Source organism: Contarinia nasturtii, unplaced genomic scaffold (genome assembly GCF_009176525.2).
Source record: "Contarinia nasturtii isolate CC-2019 unplaced genomic scaffold, AAFC_CNas_1.1 Cnas_scaffold_414, whole genome shotgun sequence".
NCBI classification, from domain to species: Eukaryota; Metazoa; Arthropoda; class Insecta; order Diptera; family Cecidomyiidae; genus Contarinia; species Contarinia nasturtii.
Genome location: NW_022197768.1, coordinates 1723082 through 1742301, shown reverse-complemented (window position 1 = coordinate 1742301; position 19220 = coordinate 1723082). Strand labels below are relative to the sequence as shown.

Genomic DNA, 19220 nt, shown 5'->3' with positions numbered 1-19220 from the left:
TTTAATATTTGCCCAAGAAAAAGCCGATAAATCTGAATATGAAAAGTGGATCTTGTATATCATTCTAACACTAAAACAATTCACTTTCAATGAAAAGTGGCATCAATAAAATACAGACGGTGAAATGACACTTTTCATTTATGCACACGTATGCACGATGCCTAGTCGCATCAGTATTTTTTTTGTCTTTCTCTGTGCACAGCAGTTTTTCCCCACACATTCACATAGACTGTGAATGGAATAAAACAAACACGTAACAGCTACCGTTTTATGTTGTTGTTTTTCTTTTAACAATAGGCGATTAAAAAATGGCTTTGGGTTTCTTTATTTTCATCCGTAGCCAATTGAAAATCTGAAGAGAGGAAAACCAGACCAAATAAAAGCGAATGCTAAGCACATTTTGTGAAACCATGTCCATTTCAGATGAATGCACAAAACTCGATATGTTTTTTTTACTATTATTATTATTTTTAAAACAAAAACACAAAGGAAAAATGATATTATTTCCTTGTATGTCAAATCACAAAGCATACCACACAACAAAGAAATATCCATGCGAAAAGCAGCCAAAACCAATCATTTGAAGCTCCGATAAGCTCATTTCAAAATGAAATTTTATTCGATATGTTTAATATCCGTCTCGGCATCTCGACTACATTTAGATTCACACACTCGGAAAGTAGCCATGGCATGTGGTTTCTCTCCCTCACAAAACTCCTTTGTACCGTCACCAATAAATTTCCGTTTCATTTTATTTTGCATGTTGATTTTTCATGAAATGATATGGCATGGATTCAAGTGTATTCAACTTTTCATTCACATTCCAATCATACGGTTTTTGCTTTTTTCCCTCGCATTTCTATTGTGATGATGAAATCACATTTTTGTTGTTGTTGTCTTCTCTTCTTTTTTTCGAATAAAAACATGGAAATGTTTCATTTATTAGTTCTTTTCAAAAATGATCATATTTGAGCGGGAATTAATTTTGCATGTAATTTTTAATGTTGGAAATAACATGAAATTTTTTTGCCTGATTTTGCACGAGCAAACAAGAGATGGAGATAAAGATAGAGAGAGCCATTTTTTAATGTGGCAATAAACATTGTTCATTGAGTACTCAAATCGGCATTGCGCATAAAATATCGTTGTGTTTTCTCACACGCTAACATATGAATCACCCCCAAACCGCCCTATAATGGGTTTTCTCTCTTTCAAACAATCAATGCCGAACATCAATTTCAACGATGTTGGTGTGTTTGTGTTTTTTTGTGTGTGTGTCGTGTTGCTGTGCATGAGTAATTTTCATTTGACACTTCATGACTTGGGCGGTAATGTGGCGAAGAAAGACACATAGAACTCAATAAAATGTAGGTATTTAACGGAAGGTATTGAAGCAACTCACGCTCATATCTATCACGCTCCATAAAATCAGCCCGTATGAAATGATGATGTGCAATAAACATTACCGTTATGGCACATCTCACCCGGTCTAGAGATCATAATGTTAAGATGTATAAACATGCAAACGAGCCAAAATTTCAATAGCTATTAAATTGAATACCAAGCAAATGCATATTTGGTCTAATTTTTCGGCAATATTTATGTGCAGCTAGCGATTGCAATCACAAATTGTGATTACATCTACAACTATAGTCGAAGAGGAAATAAACGAATAAAAATGGATCACAAAAACGAATCCATCCGCACTAAAAGTTTATATTGACACATGCAATAGATCTAAAGAGACGAAGAAAATGGCAAAAAACGGCTTTCAATTTTGCGCGCACACACATACACATTGCGTATCAACAAGCGAAAACCTATTAAGGAAGTATTTTTCTTTATTATTGTAACTGTTATTAGACCATTTTCATTCGATTTAACGACTTTAGTCTATCCATTCAAAAAAAAAGAGACATCCTTTGTTACAAGAAAAAAAATACGTTTGCACACAAACATTGTTTATTGTTATACAAAAATATAATTTGCATTTTCCTTTAGCCTGTGTGAACCCAAATAATTCATATTCATTTTAAAAGAGAACAAATTTCCAACACAATATCATTCTTCCCATTATTTTTTACTTGTAAATTCAAACCAAATGTGCCTCAAAAATAATACAAACAAAACAAAAAAAAACCTGTAAAATATGAAGGAAACAAACCTGAACAAAAACTTTTATCACTTAATCACCGCACGCGCTTATTGTAATATGGGCCAACTTGAGTGACAGAATTGATGAAATCTTTGAAATTTATTTCCTTTGAATATGCGGAAATTTCATAATTTTGCTGAGAATACCTCCAATTCAGGTAATATTTCATGATTTGCGCGCCATTTGATGCACATCATGCAGCATACACACACACAAACGCTGGTATTACTTTTCAATTCTATAAAACGACAAGAATAATATCCAATTTTTTTTTGCTCAGGTGTTCTTCAATTCATCGGCATAAATAATTTTAACATTTTAAACCATTTGTTTAACATGCTGTGCACCGCCGAAACAAGAGGCTAGAATTAAACCAACAAAGACATATGTACATGGTGCACCACGCAAATGAATTTTAAACAAATGTAATAGACAATTTTGTTTACTTATTTCGTGTGCACAATTAAAAGTGTAATTTGTAGCTCTGGTGGTGGTTTTTTTTTCGTTGCGTGAAATAAGATTTTCGTATGTAATTAAAGACAAGCCATAAATTTTATATTCATTTCTTTTGTGTGTCTCAGGAGAGATTACAATAAATACATTTTATGTCTAAATTTAATCCAGGAATTCAATTACTCGTTTTTTCATTCAGAAATTTTATTATTAAGTATTCAATATTATTCAAAGCCAAGTGTTGTAATGTTCAGTGTACCAACCAAAAACTTTTATTCGACCAAATCTCTAGCTTGTTCATGTCATTTTTGTTTTCGAAAGTTTTATATTTTTTGCGAACGGCGACAAATGTAAACGATTCTTTATCAATTAAATTACCTAAAACTCGTATGAATCGCGAGGAAATTCAAGTTTACTTTGAGCCCGCCAAGTTTGTCAGGAACATTAACAAAAGTTGTTATTTGAAAAGCGCAAAAATTCTGAGCTAATTTAATTATTCAATTAACATAACGTTCTAATTTTCTTGCGCTAATATGATCAACGAGTCGCTGCTTGACCACTGCTTATGGAAACGACGTTGCAATATGTTTTCTAACTTTGATTAAACATTTTCTTGCGTTCACTTAACAATGCCAGATATTTACATGGAAAACATAAATTGCTATACAATGTAATGGTAAGAAGGTATGAAACATCCTTCTGAATAATTTTGTAATTAAATAACGTAGCCATTGAAGTTGATTGCACCTGTATGTTTGTATGTGTTTGTGCAAAATGGTTGTTAACTTAGTAGTGCGATCAGCAATAATCTTTCACCTTTTCAAAAAGCGTAAAACATAAATAAGCAAGAGCAAATTGAACATACCAAACATGAAATTGACGTAATTTTTTTCATTCAATGTTGCAATATTCCGTTGTACTTACCTTGCTTGCTTGCACATTCAATGCGAGATAGCTAAAAGACTTAATATATACTTTTGACCAAAAAATGAAAAAAAAAAAAGAGTTTTGTTTTTAAATCGTATTTGTTTTTATTAATTCTAAAATCATGGAAATACATACATGTGACATGTGACAACAATATGATTTTGTTCTTCTCATTTTTTTCTCTTTTCAAATTTAAATTTATATCGTTAGCATATTAATATTATTAATATTTTTTGTTGTTATAATTTTTGTGGGTTTGTTTTTTTTTTGTCTCATCTTTTTGCAGCAAGTTTAATTTATAAATCGTATGATGAACTCATTAAACATTTATAGTATCCTTAAAGTAATCGTAAATTCTTAAATTCATTTGCAGTTTTTCTCTCTTCTTCTCGGTTTTGCTACTTGCATTAAATTTTCTGTATTTCTTGAATTCTTGTGTTTTGTTTCTTCAAATTTCTCAACTTATGTTTTGACTTATTTCAATGGTATTGAATGCGCTCGTGTGTGTGTGTGTGTGTGTGATGTGGGTGGGAGGGAGACGGGAAGAAAACGGGGATAGGAAGTGAATTTATTTGTTTGAATGTGGTTCTGATTTATATTTTATACGCAAGTGTTTCGGTGTTTCTGTTTTGGGGATGTGTGTTAGTGTGTTTGTATATCTGTGTTGTCTGTGAATTCCTACAGTTAGCACTTTAAATATTTTTTTTTTTTTAATTTTCGTTTTGTTTCACATTTTTTTGTTAATTCGAAGATTCGTCGTATACATGATTAAGGCGAATAGTGTAGTGATCAATCAAAGGTTTTATTCTGACATCGAAGAAAAATAAAACAGCCAAAATGGTATACATATTTTATCAATTACTTGAAGGTTTTCTCTTCGTTTAGTTTCATTTGTTTTTTTTTTTTAGTTACTTTCGTTAATGTTTCCAAAAAAATTTCGATTTCTTTGCTACGTTTGAGTATCGAAAGAGCATTGTTTTTTATCCGCAAAATGAAATATGTTTAGTTTCATCGTTCCGAGCAATTCTTACACTGACAAACATCGCTAAATCAGGTTGTGCATTGGCGAAAAGTATGTGTGTGGAAGAGTTGAAAAATGGAAAAAGCATGTTTTGGATTGACTGCCTTTGCTGACAAAATCTGCAAATCAATAACTTATACGCTTCGATGATATGAATTCATTGAATTTTAATTTGCAGTGTCAGTTAAAGGTAAAGTGTGGTGACCATTAGCAATACGTTGTGGCTTGAGCTCCTCGTTAACCCTTCTATCTATTTATCAATTTTGTTCCATGCATATTCCGATATGCCATTATGATGAAAAATATATAGTTATTTTTTTTTGGAAGTAAACAAAATTCAAAAACTCTTTTTGTTTTTTTTTGTTGTGTGTGTCGAACAAATCAAGTTATTGTATGTATACATTGATCGATTGAGTAAGTCTTTCTATAAATTTAATCTATATTCCGTTCGATTCATACATCGTTTATTGACTGGAAAAAAATGTACATAAAGCAAATTCTAATTTCAAGTAATGACACTAAGTTCGTATACAATTTTAAATTATGAATTTGTGCATGTGTTTGTGTGTATGTGTGTTTTGTCGGTTTATTATGTTTGTGTATGAAGAAAGTGATATTTATCACGTCTAAGAATGTGCATGTCAATTGTGTGATTCATATTAAATTCATATCAGTGGAGAATGATTATAAAAGCTCCTCGTTGGGAAAGTCGTTAATGAAAATGACATGACAATTCTATGCATGTGGACATTTCTTGAATTCACCAATTTTTCAATCAATTGAAATTTGAGTGAATTTTAAACAAAACATAAAACGTATCACCGTCCAAAAGAGTAGTGAATGAATTTTTCAATATCGTTTCTTTTTTCTAATCAGGTCACCACCTTTATTGTTGAATGAAACTTTTTGATTGAAAGAAATTGTCAATAAACGCAAGCATATCAAACGATAAGTTAAATTCAATTTTGACACCTTGGCATTTCGTGTGAAATTCGATTATCGTTTTGATTCATTTTTCTGATTTATGTGCCCCGGATTTAATGAACGAAATGACATTTAAATAATATTTCCAAAATGATTTCATTTACCGACTTTAACCATATTCCTTTCGAATATGGTATTTATTGGTTGATTGATCGATTATCCAAAAATGTTAAGATGTCAAATGTTCGCAAGTCTTGATTGATCTTCAAAAGTAGTTTTCTGGTTGGTATTTTTTGCGGAATATTCACCATATTTTGATCTGTTACAAGTCCAAAAATTGGTCAACACACTATGTTTTTCACGGTATGTTTTTTTTGTTTTTGCTTTGTTTCTGATGCGTTCTGCCTATGCGCAATGCTTTTTTTTTGTATTTAATTTTCGTGAAAATGTCATCTATTTCACTCAAAATTGGGGTTCCTTTTTTCTTACTAAAGAATAATTTTTGTTTCATTTTTTTTTTGTTTATTATTAAAGATTAATTTTTTACGCTAATAATTTCATTTATCGTTTTGTGTGTGTGTGATTGTGATTGTGTTGGTGTAAATTTCTATTAGTAAACCATTGCTGTAGTTTAGATTTTTGTTTGTTGTTTGAAGCTTTCGTGACGATTTACCTTTGTTTATTTTCGCTTTAGATCAAAAATGTTCATTTCATGTGTTGGTTGCGTTTATCATTTATATCTAAATTGTGTGTGTGTTTTTTTAATCAATAATAATTAATCATCATCATCACCATTTCACCTTTTTTTCCTCCATAGTTCATGTATTATTACTATCATAATTATTACTATTGTTATAGATAATTATTACATCTTATGCTTACACTTGTTGTTTTTCTATGTTGTCAACTCTTTGAAGAATATTTAGCTTATTTCAGTATATTTTTTCAGTGTAACGCTTGCAACTGATGTTTTCTGAACCTTAAACAAACTAAATCCATGTATTTCCTTTTTTTATATATCATTCACAATTATTTATAAGTATTCTGTACCACTTGCTCGTGTTTCACATAATTCTATTTCTCTTCTTCATTTTTTCTCGCCCACTTTCATTTAGTTTAATGAAAAAAAAGCATTTTCTTTTGTTTTTTGCATTAAACTATGCCATCTTCTTAGATTATTCATACTTTAGTATAAATTACATTTAAGGATAAACTTATTTGCAATTAAAATTTCCTTGCTTTTTTCCTTTTGTTTTTTTATTCTCTTCTTCTAACTCTCATTTTCCCTATGTCATCATTCGTTTCCTACATTACATACATATTTGTACACAGAGTCTGTATCTCACTGAAAAATAAACTGTAACAATAATTTTAAATTGATCGAATACTATCAGAGCATTCAATCCTGATTTGTGCCGGCGTTTATGTAAAAAAAAGAAGAAGAACAAACGGTTTTTACATCAAATTAATAACATACTTCACTTGTTGTGTGTGTGTGAATGTTTGTGTGTCTATTATCTAGCGCAAAAGTTCTATTCAGCCAAACTCACGAATATTTATACATGTATACAGTTTGAGTTTTTTTTTTGTAGCAAGAAATTTAAAATATGATAGATAGTCTCTTCAATTTCAACTTATCTTGCCACATGACAAACATTCAGCCCCTGATCATAGACCGTGAACCACAAATAAAGCAACGAACACAGTATGTTTTAAAAGAAAATGTTAGAATAGATCAAATTCGATATTTAAACAATAGAAAAACACACACTTTATAAAATATTCAATACATTTGCAATGCTTTCCCGTCTCATTGTGATTGTGATTTTTTTTTTGTTTTGTTTAAATTTAGGTTTGAAAGAGCTGCCCTTCAGTTGCCATTTTATATCGCTTTTTTTGTTTCATTCATTTCCCGTTCAGTTCACGATTATATTTACTTTTTACAAATTGATTTACTTAAACAAAAGCACAAAATGTTTAGTCGAATGCAGACAGAAAACCGATTTTCAAAAAAGAGAGGAAAAATAGAACACATCTCGTTGTTTTCATATGTATAAGTGTGTTTGTGTGTTCGTATGTATATGAATACATATATGTGACACATTGGCGAGCCTTTTTCTATCATTCATAGGGTTATAACTAATTAAACGTGTGCTTTATGCTAATGATCGTTGATAAAGCGCTTCAAAACTACGCTTCATTCACTTCTTCGGATATTGTATGCTCACATGCACCAGAATCTGTCCATACCTTTGTTCTTTTTTTTCTTCTTGCTAATATAATTAACGTGTGAAAGTGTTTTTTTTTTGCTTTTTAAATGTCTAACTGTGTAAGGGATGCGTAAGTTTAGCTGAAGGTGTATTTACGTATTTTTCACGCGCATTTGCTCTCAATTTTTTTTCTTCTATTCCTTTCACTTCATTTTCATCTGTCTGTATTAACTATTTTCTATCAAGATCATTTGTTGCATCTCTATTCTACATTACTTTCACTTCTATCAATATGATCATTAATTATTATTACATACTTTAATTATTTTTAAAATAATTCACTTAAATATAAGATTTCATAATTTTTTGCCTTCCATTTTCATTTTTTTTTCTCTCCATCTGTATGCATATAACTATTCCATAAATTTATGTGTGTGTGTGTTTTTTTTTCTCATTACGTCTAATGACCTAATTGCATTGATAGCGCCACATCTAAATTCTTTCGTAGATTTCATATACATATATTACCCTCCATTCTTGTTCAGTGATTTCACCTTTAAATTTTCTGATTTTTTTCATTTTTATTTTTTTTGTTTATTTGAAATGCTTCTGGTGCTGTGTCTCGTGCCCGATCCACAACTTTCACTATATGCTATAATGAAATGGCTCGAGGTCTTTGTGTAAATTCGTATCGATGTCCTGTGCCGTAAATGGCTCATCATCTTTTGCTTCTCTTCTTGATGGATTTTTATTCAGAGACACATTTATTGCTGATTCTCTTGAACAAAAATGCACGAATTAAAGTAAATTGATTGGTAACATGTGATTCTTTTTCTCCATTGAATTTTCCATTAATTTAAATGTTATTGAATTGTGTTCTTTTTTTTGTGGTTTTTTATTCGTTTGTTTTATATGCAACACGCTCACTGGGGGCAGAATTTGATATTCTGAAATTAAAACATTAAATGAGATTAGTTGAGGTTTTGTTTTCAATTATCAATGTTGATTTTATAGCCATTGAAAGTACAATGTCGTGGATTGTTTATATGGAATGAATTCAAAATTCGCATTCAAAATTTGGATTTTTAAACTATTCAAACAATAATTATAATAAATCAGTTCGAAGAGCTTACCTAAAATCGTTCACACACTTAAAATGGCAATTACAAATGGTGTCCGTAGTATTCTGCTGGTGGATAGTGTGCGTAACCTTGATGGAAGCCTGGATCACCTGGAGGTCTTTGCATCATATGCGCTTGTCCATCCATCATGTATCCCATTGCTTCTGGATATGCTGCCGATGGTCCTGCGTGTGGAGTAAAAACTGTTTAAAAAATAAAATACGGATTAGTCTTTCGAGTCGAAATGCAAAAAGCTCGACGACTTGAAAGAATCGTCGAAAAATGCCCTATTCAAAATCGCATTTGCCATTCGAATATTTCTTTTAAAATGATGATATGAAATATTCGTATTTATTGCGTCATCTGTATGAAATACATTTCCGCTTGAATATAACTAGAGTATTTCTGAGCCCTATTTTATTTTTCATTTTTTGTATGTAAAAGATCGCATCGCAAACACCTTTATTTGCTGCAAAATAAAAAAAAAATGCCAGATCCGTTCGTATTTATTTATTTATCGTAGTATCTCGTGTGATCCGAATAGCAGAGGGATATAGTGTATGTGAGCAAAAAAATAAGAGTATGTAAGACGAATATAAGGCTACCGACATCGAAAACGTTTCGATGCTCGATGTTATTGTTGTTATTGTTGTGAGATGTGTGCCTTTTGTGATAAGTGTTGCGTTTTTGGTGCCATTCTCACATGTTGTAGCTTAACACCTTTAAATTATGATAACGGATGTATCATATTAAATATTAAAAATTTTGTTATTTATTTGCTTGAACATAATCCCGGGTGCGTTGGCTGTATTTCTGTGAGTGTCACTGATGCCATCGCGTCTCATTGCTAAAACATAATGCAAAAACCAACATGGAATGAACATTTGTTTTTTTTTTTTGCTCTTCTTATTTTCACTTCGTCGATGTTCCGTAGAACTTGAAATTGGTTGTTGAAATGAGGACGAATTTCAAGAAAACGGGAGCTAGATGCATGGAACATGAAATGAAGAGGAGATGAAGGGAAAAAAACATGAGAAAGAAAACGAGAAAAGATGAAAAAGCGACGGCAACGTGGTTATTGAAGAAAGTATGAAGCACATATCTGAGAGATGTGGTAATTTTTGATGCAAAACTGTTTGCGCTCGAATATGAAAGAGAAGCACAGAATAAGGGATGCGGATAATTTAAGATGCAAAACTTGTGTGTTTGATAGCGAAAAAGGTAAAATTTATGTTCTGCGAAAATTCCTGAACATCAAGAAGAAAATGACGCTCACCATCGATTGCACGCATTTCGAAGCAAAAATGTATCATACACGAGCAAATATATCCACACTTATAAAATATTCACGATCTTTTCACTATTTTGTTGCCACTTTTTCATTTTTCAGCACAGAAAGACACCCACCTCCACTTCGTGCTCAAACACTTTGCATCTTTACAAACATAATTTTCAAAGAAAACGATATTATATTTGCATGAAAACATTCGTGCGCCAGCAACTTATGATGTATGGATTATCATTTTTTTTCCTCTCGCGCGCACTTGTTTTCGTTGTCATCCACTCCATTCAACGTAACGTCCGAAATGTGCATCTTTTTTTTTTAAAGCAAAAATGAAAGCACGAGAACATTTTTGGATTCTATTTCACTTTTTCATTTGAACTTTACGTGCAGTGAAAATAAAAAAGTATTTATAACTTTGTTTTTCCATATATTTTACTTCCAACTCTAGAGAAAACCACTCAACGTTCAAGCAACATACATATGTTGTATAAATAATATGTGCTTTGATTGCGATTGGATGTAGAAATTGTATTCTTAATCATCATATTATCAAATGAATTTTATCAAAAGGTTCTCGAGTGTCGGACAATTTCATAAAAATTTCGAATTTGGCTCTTAATTTCGATTCATTGTGCGCCGTCTTTTTTTTAATTTTCATAAATGCGTTGAAAATTGTTTAGTTAATCTGCTGGAACATTGCCACATTACAAGACCATCGCTTCAAAATTGATTGTTTTCGGGCTTTATGTAAGAGCACGGCCCATTTGTGAGAATGTTGGCATCGCAAAGTTTTGACGGAAAGACGGATGGATGGAATAAAATTTAAAAACATTATTCGGGCCACATCAAGCATGCATTTACATTCAATACAAAAATAGTTTTCCTTCGACAAGGTTCCTTGCTCCGATTTCATCTTAAATCGTTTCGCATTTGTTTCTTGTTTCGAATTTCGTTTCCTTTTTTGTTTGCCCCCTTTTTATTTAGCACACATCATCTCTTGTGCATTTTCCGTTTCACAGCATTTTTCCATATACGCATACATTGAGCATTATAATAGCTGAATAAAATGAAATGCGGAAAGCATTGAAATGAAAGCCATATATAGAAACATTAGACGACGACAACGACAACGACGACGACGACGACGATGAAAATCCTGAATAACAACCATATCGTAAGCACAAAGTATGTGGTAATCAATCAAGCAATATCGTTATATTTTCCTCATTCGCCAGCCACCACATTCACAGGCGCACACACACACAAAATTTCATACTAATTCAGTTGCTTTTAGATTGCTATTGGCACACTATGCTGCATCATTCGCTTGCTAACAACTAATGCGACGTTCGATGAATGCTAGGTATTTGTTTTCAATTTCCTAAATGTGTGCAAAGCAAATGGAAGCAAATGCACATATTCAACAATCGACCACCCACTTCTCATATTCACATAAACATACAAATTTTCCAGCTTCCGCCGTCGTTCGGCCATCTCGACTTCTTTCTCTTATTTTTTTTATTCTCACTCTCTTGCAATATCCAATTTTTACGTAGAGCGAATCAATTTCATTGTTTTTGACCCAGAGCCATTGCACAATGATGCCTAATAAATATGGGGCTCGTGTTTCGATTACGAATTCCATTGTGGTGCGATAAGTGCGTGGCTTAGATTTTCGAATAATCTGAAGTTGTTTTATTATTCGTATATCTCATATAAAGTGCCTCTATCAAATCGAAAGATATGTTGAAGGATATGAACATTATATGAACGATGTGATTTCGCTTGCATTGACGTTGGCATTTTCTATCGCATTCTCTTTATTGTTTTGTCTTTTATTTCGCTCCGATTTGAAAATCACATGAAAATAGATAAAAATATCGGAAGAAACTAACGTGCACATGCAAATAAAAGCTTTTACTTGACCAAAGATCGAATAAAACATTGCATCCATTGTTGAACGCCGTTTGTTTTATTATTTGTCTTCCGAAACCACGCACATTGTATACATATACAGGAAGAACATTGATTTACGACTAGATTATCGCCTGATGAGGACTCTTAACTTTTAGTCAACATATTCAACAAAACAACAACATTACAAAAACCGAGTATGTTGAGTTCGAAAGCAAAGAACAGTTTAACTACTTCAATTGCTCTGCTAGGTCTTGAACATGAAAAGGTTCTCTCTGTTTAGTATCGGTCGTCGTCAACATTTTCTCAATCACCTGTATCGATGGATTGTGTTTGTTTTGGGACAAATTTACCGTCATAAATTTTGTTTCGCTTGTTTCACAATCTCCATCGGATATGAGGAGCAAAGAAATCTATTCGACCACATTGATAAAATTACGCTAAACATATACATGTATACGTTTGGTTATTTGCGTGCGATGCACACCAAAAATCTCAATAAGATGATGGTTACGATCAAATTGTATTGGTGCTGAAGTAATTAGCAATGGTCGACTTTACATTAAACATTAAAGCTTGCTATTGAACAAATTGAACGAAAGTCGACACAATGTGACTTAAACACGAAATATATCAAATGAAACGCAATCAACAATGTTCAAGCCGGATACGTGTAGCTAATATGGAATCCATAAATTATTCGTAATCAGTTTTATATGAATGCGAATGTGCTTAAGAAATTACAGCTGCAACATTGGCTCCATTGTAAAACAAATATAGCCACAAACTATTTGGAATGACAAAAATATGCGCGACACGATATGCCACGATCACAAGTGGTTCTGACTGAAGCTGCATGTAAATTTAAGCATTTTTTTTATTGTAAAGTTTATACAATGCGGTCGTTCATTTGTTTACTATTTGAAATGCTTTGGATGGGGATGTCAAATGTGTGTGTGTGTGAAAAATGCAAACTGAATGAACAAAACTTCCTTCGTTGCTTTATCGTAAGACTCGATTATGTGGCAGGATCTTTTGTATGGCGATATTGTTTGGTATTTCAATGCGATTATATTCGGTGGAGCCGTATCGAAAATTCAGTATTTATGTGCACTTCAAACATAGATTGCATCATATTTATTCTGTTATGAAAATCTTGGATGTTTTGCATTTTACATATATATGAAGTGATGTCGCATTCAACATTGTGTTCAATTCATGTTACCGTTATTTTCATGCAATAAGCTGTCGCGAATATGGGATCAAGATTGGTATTATTGAAAGCGTACAATGCTCGATTTCTTGGCGCTGTTAAAAGTTCCGGTTCGCATTTCCTTTTTCCTTAATATTCGAAAGTTATCGCTTTCTAAGCATATGAAACGAAAGATCTGCGTATTTGCTGTGACGTTATTAATGCTTTTGTTGGTATCATCGATCCTTTTGTGATTATTCCGTTTGCGCTTTTTTCGCATTCTTTGTGTTGAAGTATTTATTTTCTACTTGTTAGCTGTATTTCGCGTAATTTTTGTTTCATTTTCCTGATATTTATGTTATTGGTTCTCTGCTCTTTCTTTTCGAATATTTTCGGTATCCACTTGGCCTTTTACTTTCATTTTTCCCCTGGTACGGATAGCATTGCTCTATATCTATTTTTGCTAAATTCTTTTGTAACATTATATAATAATTTATGGGTTTTATTTATGCTAGAATAAGCATTTCACACACACACACACACGCATCCATAAGTGCACTACAGATCTCTTTCTCTCTTACTCTCTTTAGGTGGATCCCAGGCTCCTGAAAATCGATGTATTCTCTTTACCATTGAATAGAAAGTCGATGTTTGCAAGTGTACCTTCTATCATTTAGTTATTTATTTATTTATTTATTCATTTCCGAAAAAAAAGCGGGCAAACGAACGAACGAAAGAGAACAAACTGATCTTGATTTATAAACGCTTCTACAACACGTGCATCAATACATTCAAAAGTTTTCATTTCATTGGACTGAATTATTTAAAATGGAATCGGCCACATCAAAGTTTTTCCGATGAAATTAAAAGTTCGTGCGGACGTGAAAAAGTTTGTGCTTTTTCATTCGACCAAAAATTGTTTAGCAAAATGGCAGCGGCTGGCAAACATAAATACAGCAAACACCAGTGTTTTTTCCCCGGCCGATATGTAATCGTAAATTTATCGTTGTGTTCATCTGAAATTGAACCGAAAATGATTTTTTTTTCTTCATCTGTAAACATCATTTGATAATAGAGGGAACTTTTGCGTTGGAAGCCCATGACAGATTTATGTCCAAAAGATGCCCGTCGACCGGACGAGAAAAACAACGGCAAGAGCCTAAGAGTTTTATTGACTTTGGCAAATCAAATGTGCGTGAAATGGCATTCTTAACGACTCCTATGACACTAATATAACGATCAACAGTGTTTTTGTGTGTGTGTTGCACCGACTTTTTCACTTCGTTTTCAAGTAGCCAGTTTCTTAATTAGTGAACCGTTTATGGGTTTCTACATTTTGTTGCTTGGATTTCGTTTTTGGATATGGTGTTTCACAATTTGACCGCCTTTTTCAAAGCACATTTGCACGGTTCTCTAACATTTTCTAGCTCCCGTTCGTCGGTTCATTTCTAATTTTATGTGAATTCTTTGTTTTATTAATGTACGATTGTGTGCATGCTGAACCGTTCATGATAAATGATTTGGGTATCGCTAATTATTCCCCAAACTGTGCTAGTTTGCATCTGTACAATATGGAATGGATATGCATAGAGTGTGTGGATTGTGAATAAAAGTGGATATGAGTGCCACTTGGTCGACGCACAGAAGCGAAAACTAAACCAATTATTGTGGTTGTAAAGACATAACCAAACGACATATGATGGCCCAAGTTGTTAAATTCAGGTACTAGTTTAGCTTTATGACCTCTCCAATGAGTTGATCGCCGCTTCATTACTTTATGTGAGTACAAAACGCAAACACACACACTCAAATGGCGTACCGTTTTATATGCGTACGAGCGTCTGAACTGTGTACCTTGTCCACCATTGCCGATTATTGTCATAAAGGCGCGTAACGCGGCAATTCGATTGTGAAACATTAAAACATACATCACATTGCAATTAATTGATCCATTCGCATCCACCAAGTAAAGTGGCAACATCGATGACCTGAATTTGTGTTTCAAATCAAACAAAAACATTGCATTTGCGTGATTAAGATTTAAATTCATATGTTTTACAAAACTTTTCGTGCTTAACGCATCTGACAATACATTTATAATTCGTCACTTGGACGCTCAATCAAAATTTAAAAGGATTTTGATAAATGTTACTCATGGGTCAATTGAGCGTGTTTCTTTGAATGAGACCATATAACATTTCTTGAATTTATCCCTTACCTTCTACGTGTAATCACATTCCATGTAAGCTCACACACACACTCATTTTAATCACTAATCTCCAATTGGTGGCTATTCTACGAAATACTTTTGCGGTTAAGCATTAATTTGCCGACCGCATTTGATTATAATAATTCAAAACCACATTTCATCCATTTTTAACGTGAAACTGTATTGGAAACCCGTGTATAATATTATATAATTGTTATGTTAAATTCATTGAAGTGGTGAATTTAAGTGAAATTTCAATTTAAAGGAAAATATTGAATTGAACAGAATCACAAGGTAGCTCGCATGCTTGCAATCAGAAATTAAAGATGGGCGCACATGAAATACTCATATAAAAAAGTCCACATAGATGGCATGAAAATAGCGTAATGGTATCATATATCATTATCAGTAATGCATTCCATTCGTATTAAAAGAGAGAATTTGAGTTGATTCACATTGTGAATGTGTGAGTGTGGTTGTGTGTGTGAGCGTAAGAGAGAAAGATAGACACGTTAAATCTTTCTCAGTCTATGTCTTTTGTGATAATGTTGGTTATTTGTGTTAGATGAACGAGTGATATATTGTCCTGTGAATGTGTGTGTGTGTGAGAGAGAGAGTGAGAGAGTGAAATAGTCTGTAATATGGTATATTGTGTGCATTGCATTACTAAGTTGACTAATACTCCTGTTCATAGAATAAACAATACAATATTATATTGCATCAATGACAGTAAGCCAAAGTGGTATTAATCTAACTTTGTTGACATGATTTTGCACTTTATATTGTATTTACTCTCGGTTGCACCACATATTTATCGGTTATACTGGTATACATTTGGTATAGGGTGTTATCCGGACAGTAAACTGCGATTCAATGGCAAACCATTTTTGCGAACATTTTGCAAAGCGAAACAAAAAAAAAATCGTCGTTGCATTAGCAGTTGCTATTGTACGAAGCATCATCCGGCGACAAAAAGAGCGATACCCTAATTAATATAAACAAAAATAACGCATAAATGCAAACATTTTGCAAGTGAAAAGATACCATTTTATTGTCAATTTATAGTGGAACATGTGCTACCGCTTGAAGTTTGAATATTCTGCAGAAAAAGAGCCTGGACACGTATAAAGCCACTGTACAGGAACTGGATATGGAAAATGTATGTATTTTTGTATCATTTTCATTAACATCAACTCTCTGTTGGCTGTACTGTGTGTTGATGTTGCTGTTATGGTTAACACAGAACACTGGATGCACATTATGGAATATTGCAACATACTGGCACTTTCGGTTTTGAAGTTCTACTTTGATGCTCACAAAATCAACAAAACTATGCAAAATGAATTGTTTAAAAGGTCAAATACGAATGCACGACGCGAACTGAGTTTAAAACAACATTTTTTTTTTGTTGTTGCCGGTGGTGGTGTTATTCTTGTTTTGTCTCATCGTGCAATGGGCCAGCATCATAGACGAGAGTGCAGACTTTGAACGCAGAACAAGTGTATGTGTGCAAGCGAGTAATGTCACAACAGTATTGCTTGTTCACTACCATTTAAGTGGTATATCTTTCGGTTTTGTATCGAATCTGTGCCGATTTGTGCATTTTCTTATCGAAACGTATTGCCATTAAGTGTATCTTTTCTCATTACGTTTGCCAGTGTGTCTTTTTTTTCTTCTTCTTTTGTCTCAAGTCTCGATATCATTCGGTATATACTCTATATGCGGTCGCAGTTTTCTTTGCATTTGATTTCCTTATTCACACACTTGTGGGACAACGAGAGGAGAGAACGCAAAAAAAAAACAAGTTCATCACTATGCTCATTACAAGCGAAAAGTCACGATTTTTACACATAACTAGCGACAAAAAGTATAAGCATCGCACATTAAAAATCCCAATATGGGCATTCTATGCTCGCATACAACGCATTTTATTATTGTGTGCATACGAAATGGATATTGAGTGTATGCGACCAATGTGTGAACATGAACACACATCGCACATTACCGCGCTAAAGAGCAAACATGCGCTCGCTAATTGTTTTAATGTTTTTTTTGTCTACTAAAATAGTGACTAATTAATAAATTTCAACACAGAAACATTGGGAGAAAAACTGATTGTGATCGATATTGCATGGCAAAAGTTCAGCACACGAACGGCATTTTCAATTCGTTTTATACCACATACAATTTGAGGTGAGTCCATAAAACAAACATTATGACAAGTTACTCAAGACGTGCACGAACGTATAGATGTTGCTTTTGGCCAATCTTTCTAATCACTTCCAAACATTGTTCCAACATTTTGTACGGATAGCTTTTCATCGAACGCCATGGCCATCATTTATTTCGGTTTATTTTCAATTTTGTGCACAGTAATATTGCTGGTAAAACAAATGTGTTAATAGTATAATATAAAATGTTTCTGAAATGTGTTTGCCATTGACTTTGGCCATTGTTTCTCTTTTTTTTTGTGAATAATGTTGTTGTTGTGTGAATCCTTCATTGTAACATTGGATCAACTTTATCTCTAATGCATCATCAGACCTGCCATTGTAATAATCATAAAATGGTTTAATTTTACGACTTTGGTGTCGCCCCCCTTTTTTCCAACTTTCTCGATTGTGTCATTTGCTTCATCATTCGATTTGGATCTTCTATTTTATTTGAGATTAGAAGGATTTCGTTACCGTTTACGATGCACGAGCACACGAATCGTATGTCTTGAATCGTATGTATGAAATCGATCTTGGTGTCGACTGTTGATGGTTGATTTTTAACAATTTTTTTTTTGCATTCAATGAACTTGGTGTTTCAGTTTGTAAACGAGATTTCTGGACTTGTATATTTATTCCGGTTTTCATTGATTCATGGCAATAATTGCGATTTTGATAATTTATTCGGGGAAACAAATGTATCCTTTGTATTTACCTGCTCTGTTTGATTGGTCAATCATTGGCTGCACAATTCTACGTCTTGCATTAATAAACCTGTAACGAAAACAAAAAAAAAATTTGTTAGAAAATTAAAACGTACATTCAATGCGAATAATTTGTTAAGCTATTGTTAAATGTAATAACTTGAAAATGTTTATTGGATTGTTGCGCATAGCAAGAGGATAAATGCGAACAAAAGGCAAACACATCAATTGTCGTTTATGGTAGTGATTATGCAAATCAGAGCATTTCAATTGGGTACACGAAAAATATGCTATTTGCTATACTACTGTTGAATAAATATCGTAAAAAATCGTGTTGAATTTTATGACCTTTCCTAATTCTCGTTGATGATAGTGATGATAATGATCAAAAGTATGTGTGACATTTGCACATCAATGAATTTGTTGTGTCGCATCTTTGATGGCATACAGTCAATCACTTATCAGGATCAAATATGCAACGAAATGGAGACACGAACAAAAACAAACAAAGTGTTACTAAAGCGCAGTTCATAAATACGTGAATATATGTATATCAGACTATATAGAATACAACAACCATATATAACGTCATAAAACCAAAGGAGCTCCCACATAAAAAATACAAAATCAACACAATGCGCATCACGGCCAACCGAAATGCGGTTGCAACGGACCACATTAAAAAAATTATTCGTAACAATAAAAAAGCACATTTTTATAGCGGTTTTATTACAATTTTATTCTGTCGTAAAAATGATGATGCGAATATGAGAGGAGAAAAGTACACGAACCGTATGTCATTTCAGATGCGAACGCACAGACTGAAACACATATACGCAGCCCGGTTACGTCTCGAGAAATGAGCAAATACGAAAATAAATGGAATTGAGAT

At 32.9% G+C, this 19220-nt stretch overlaps 1 protein-coding gene across 3 annotated transcripts in view; it reads right to left on the bottom strand.

The window, feature by feature from the left end:
* Positions 1-4197: 4197 nt before the first annotated feature.
* Positions 4198-19220, bottom strand: part of LOC116338789 (homeobox protein homothorax) — a 309164-nt gene continuing 294141 nt past the window's right edge. For 2 of the 3 annotated variants that reach the window (XM_031764266.1, XM_031764267.1), the window contains 3 exons: positions 18340-18398; positions 8824-9014; positions 4198-8637 (listed from right to left, as the gene is read on the bottom strand). In XM_031764266.1, the coding sequence (XP_031620126.1) occupies positions 8854-9014; positions 18340-18398 (220 nt within the window). In that variant the 3' untranslated portion in view covers positions 4198-8637; positions 8824-8853. The remainder of the gene's footprint in view (positions 8638-8823; positions 9015-18339; positions 18399-19220) is intronic. The other variant, XM_031764268.1, reaches the window with a different exon arrangement.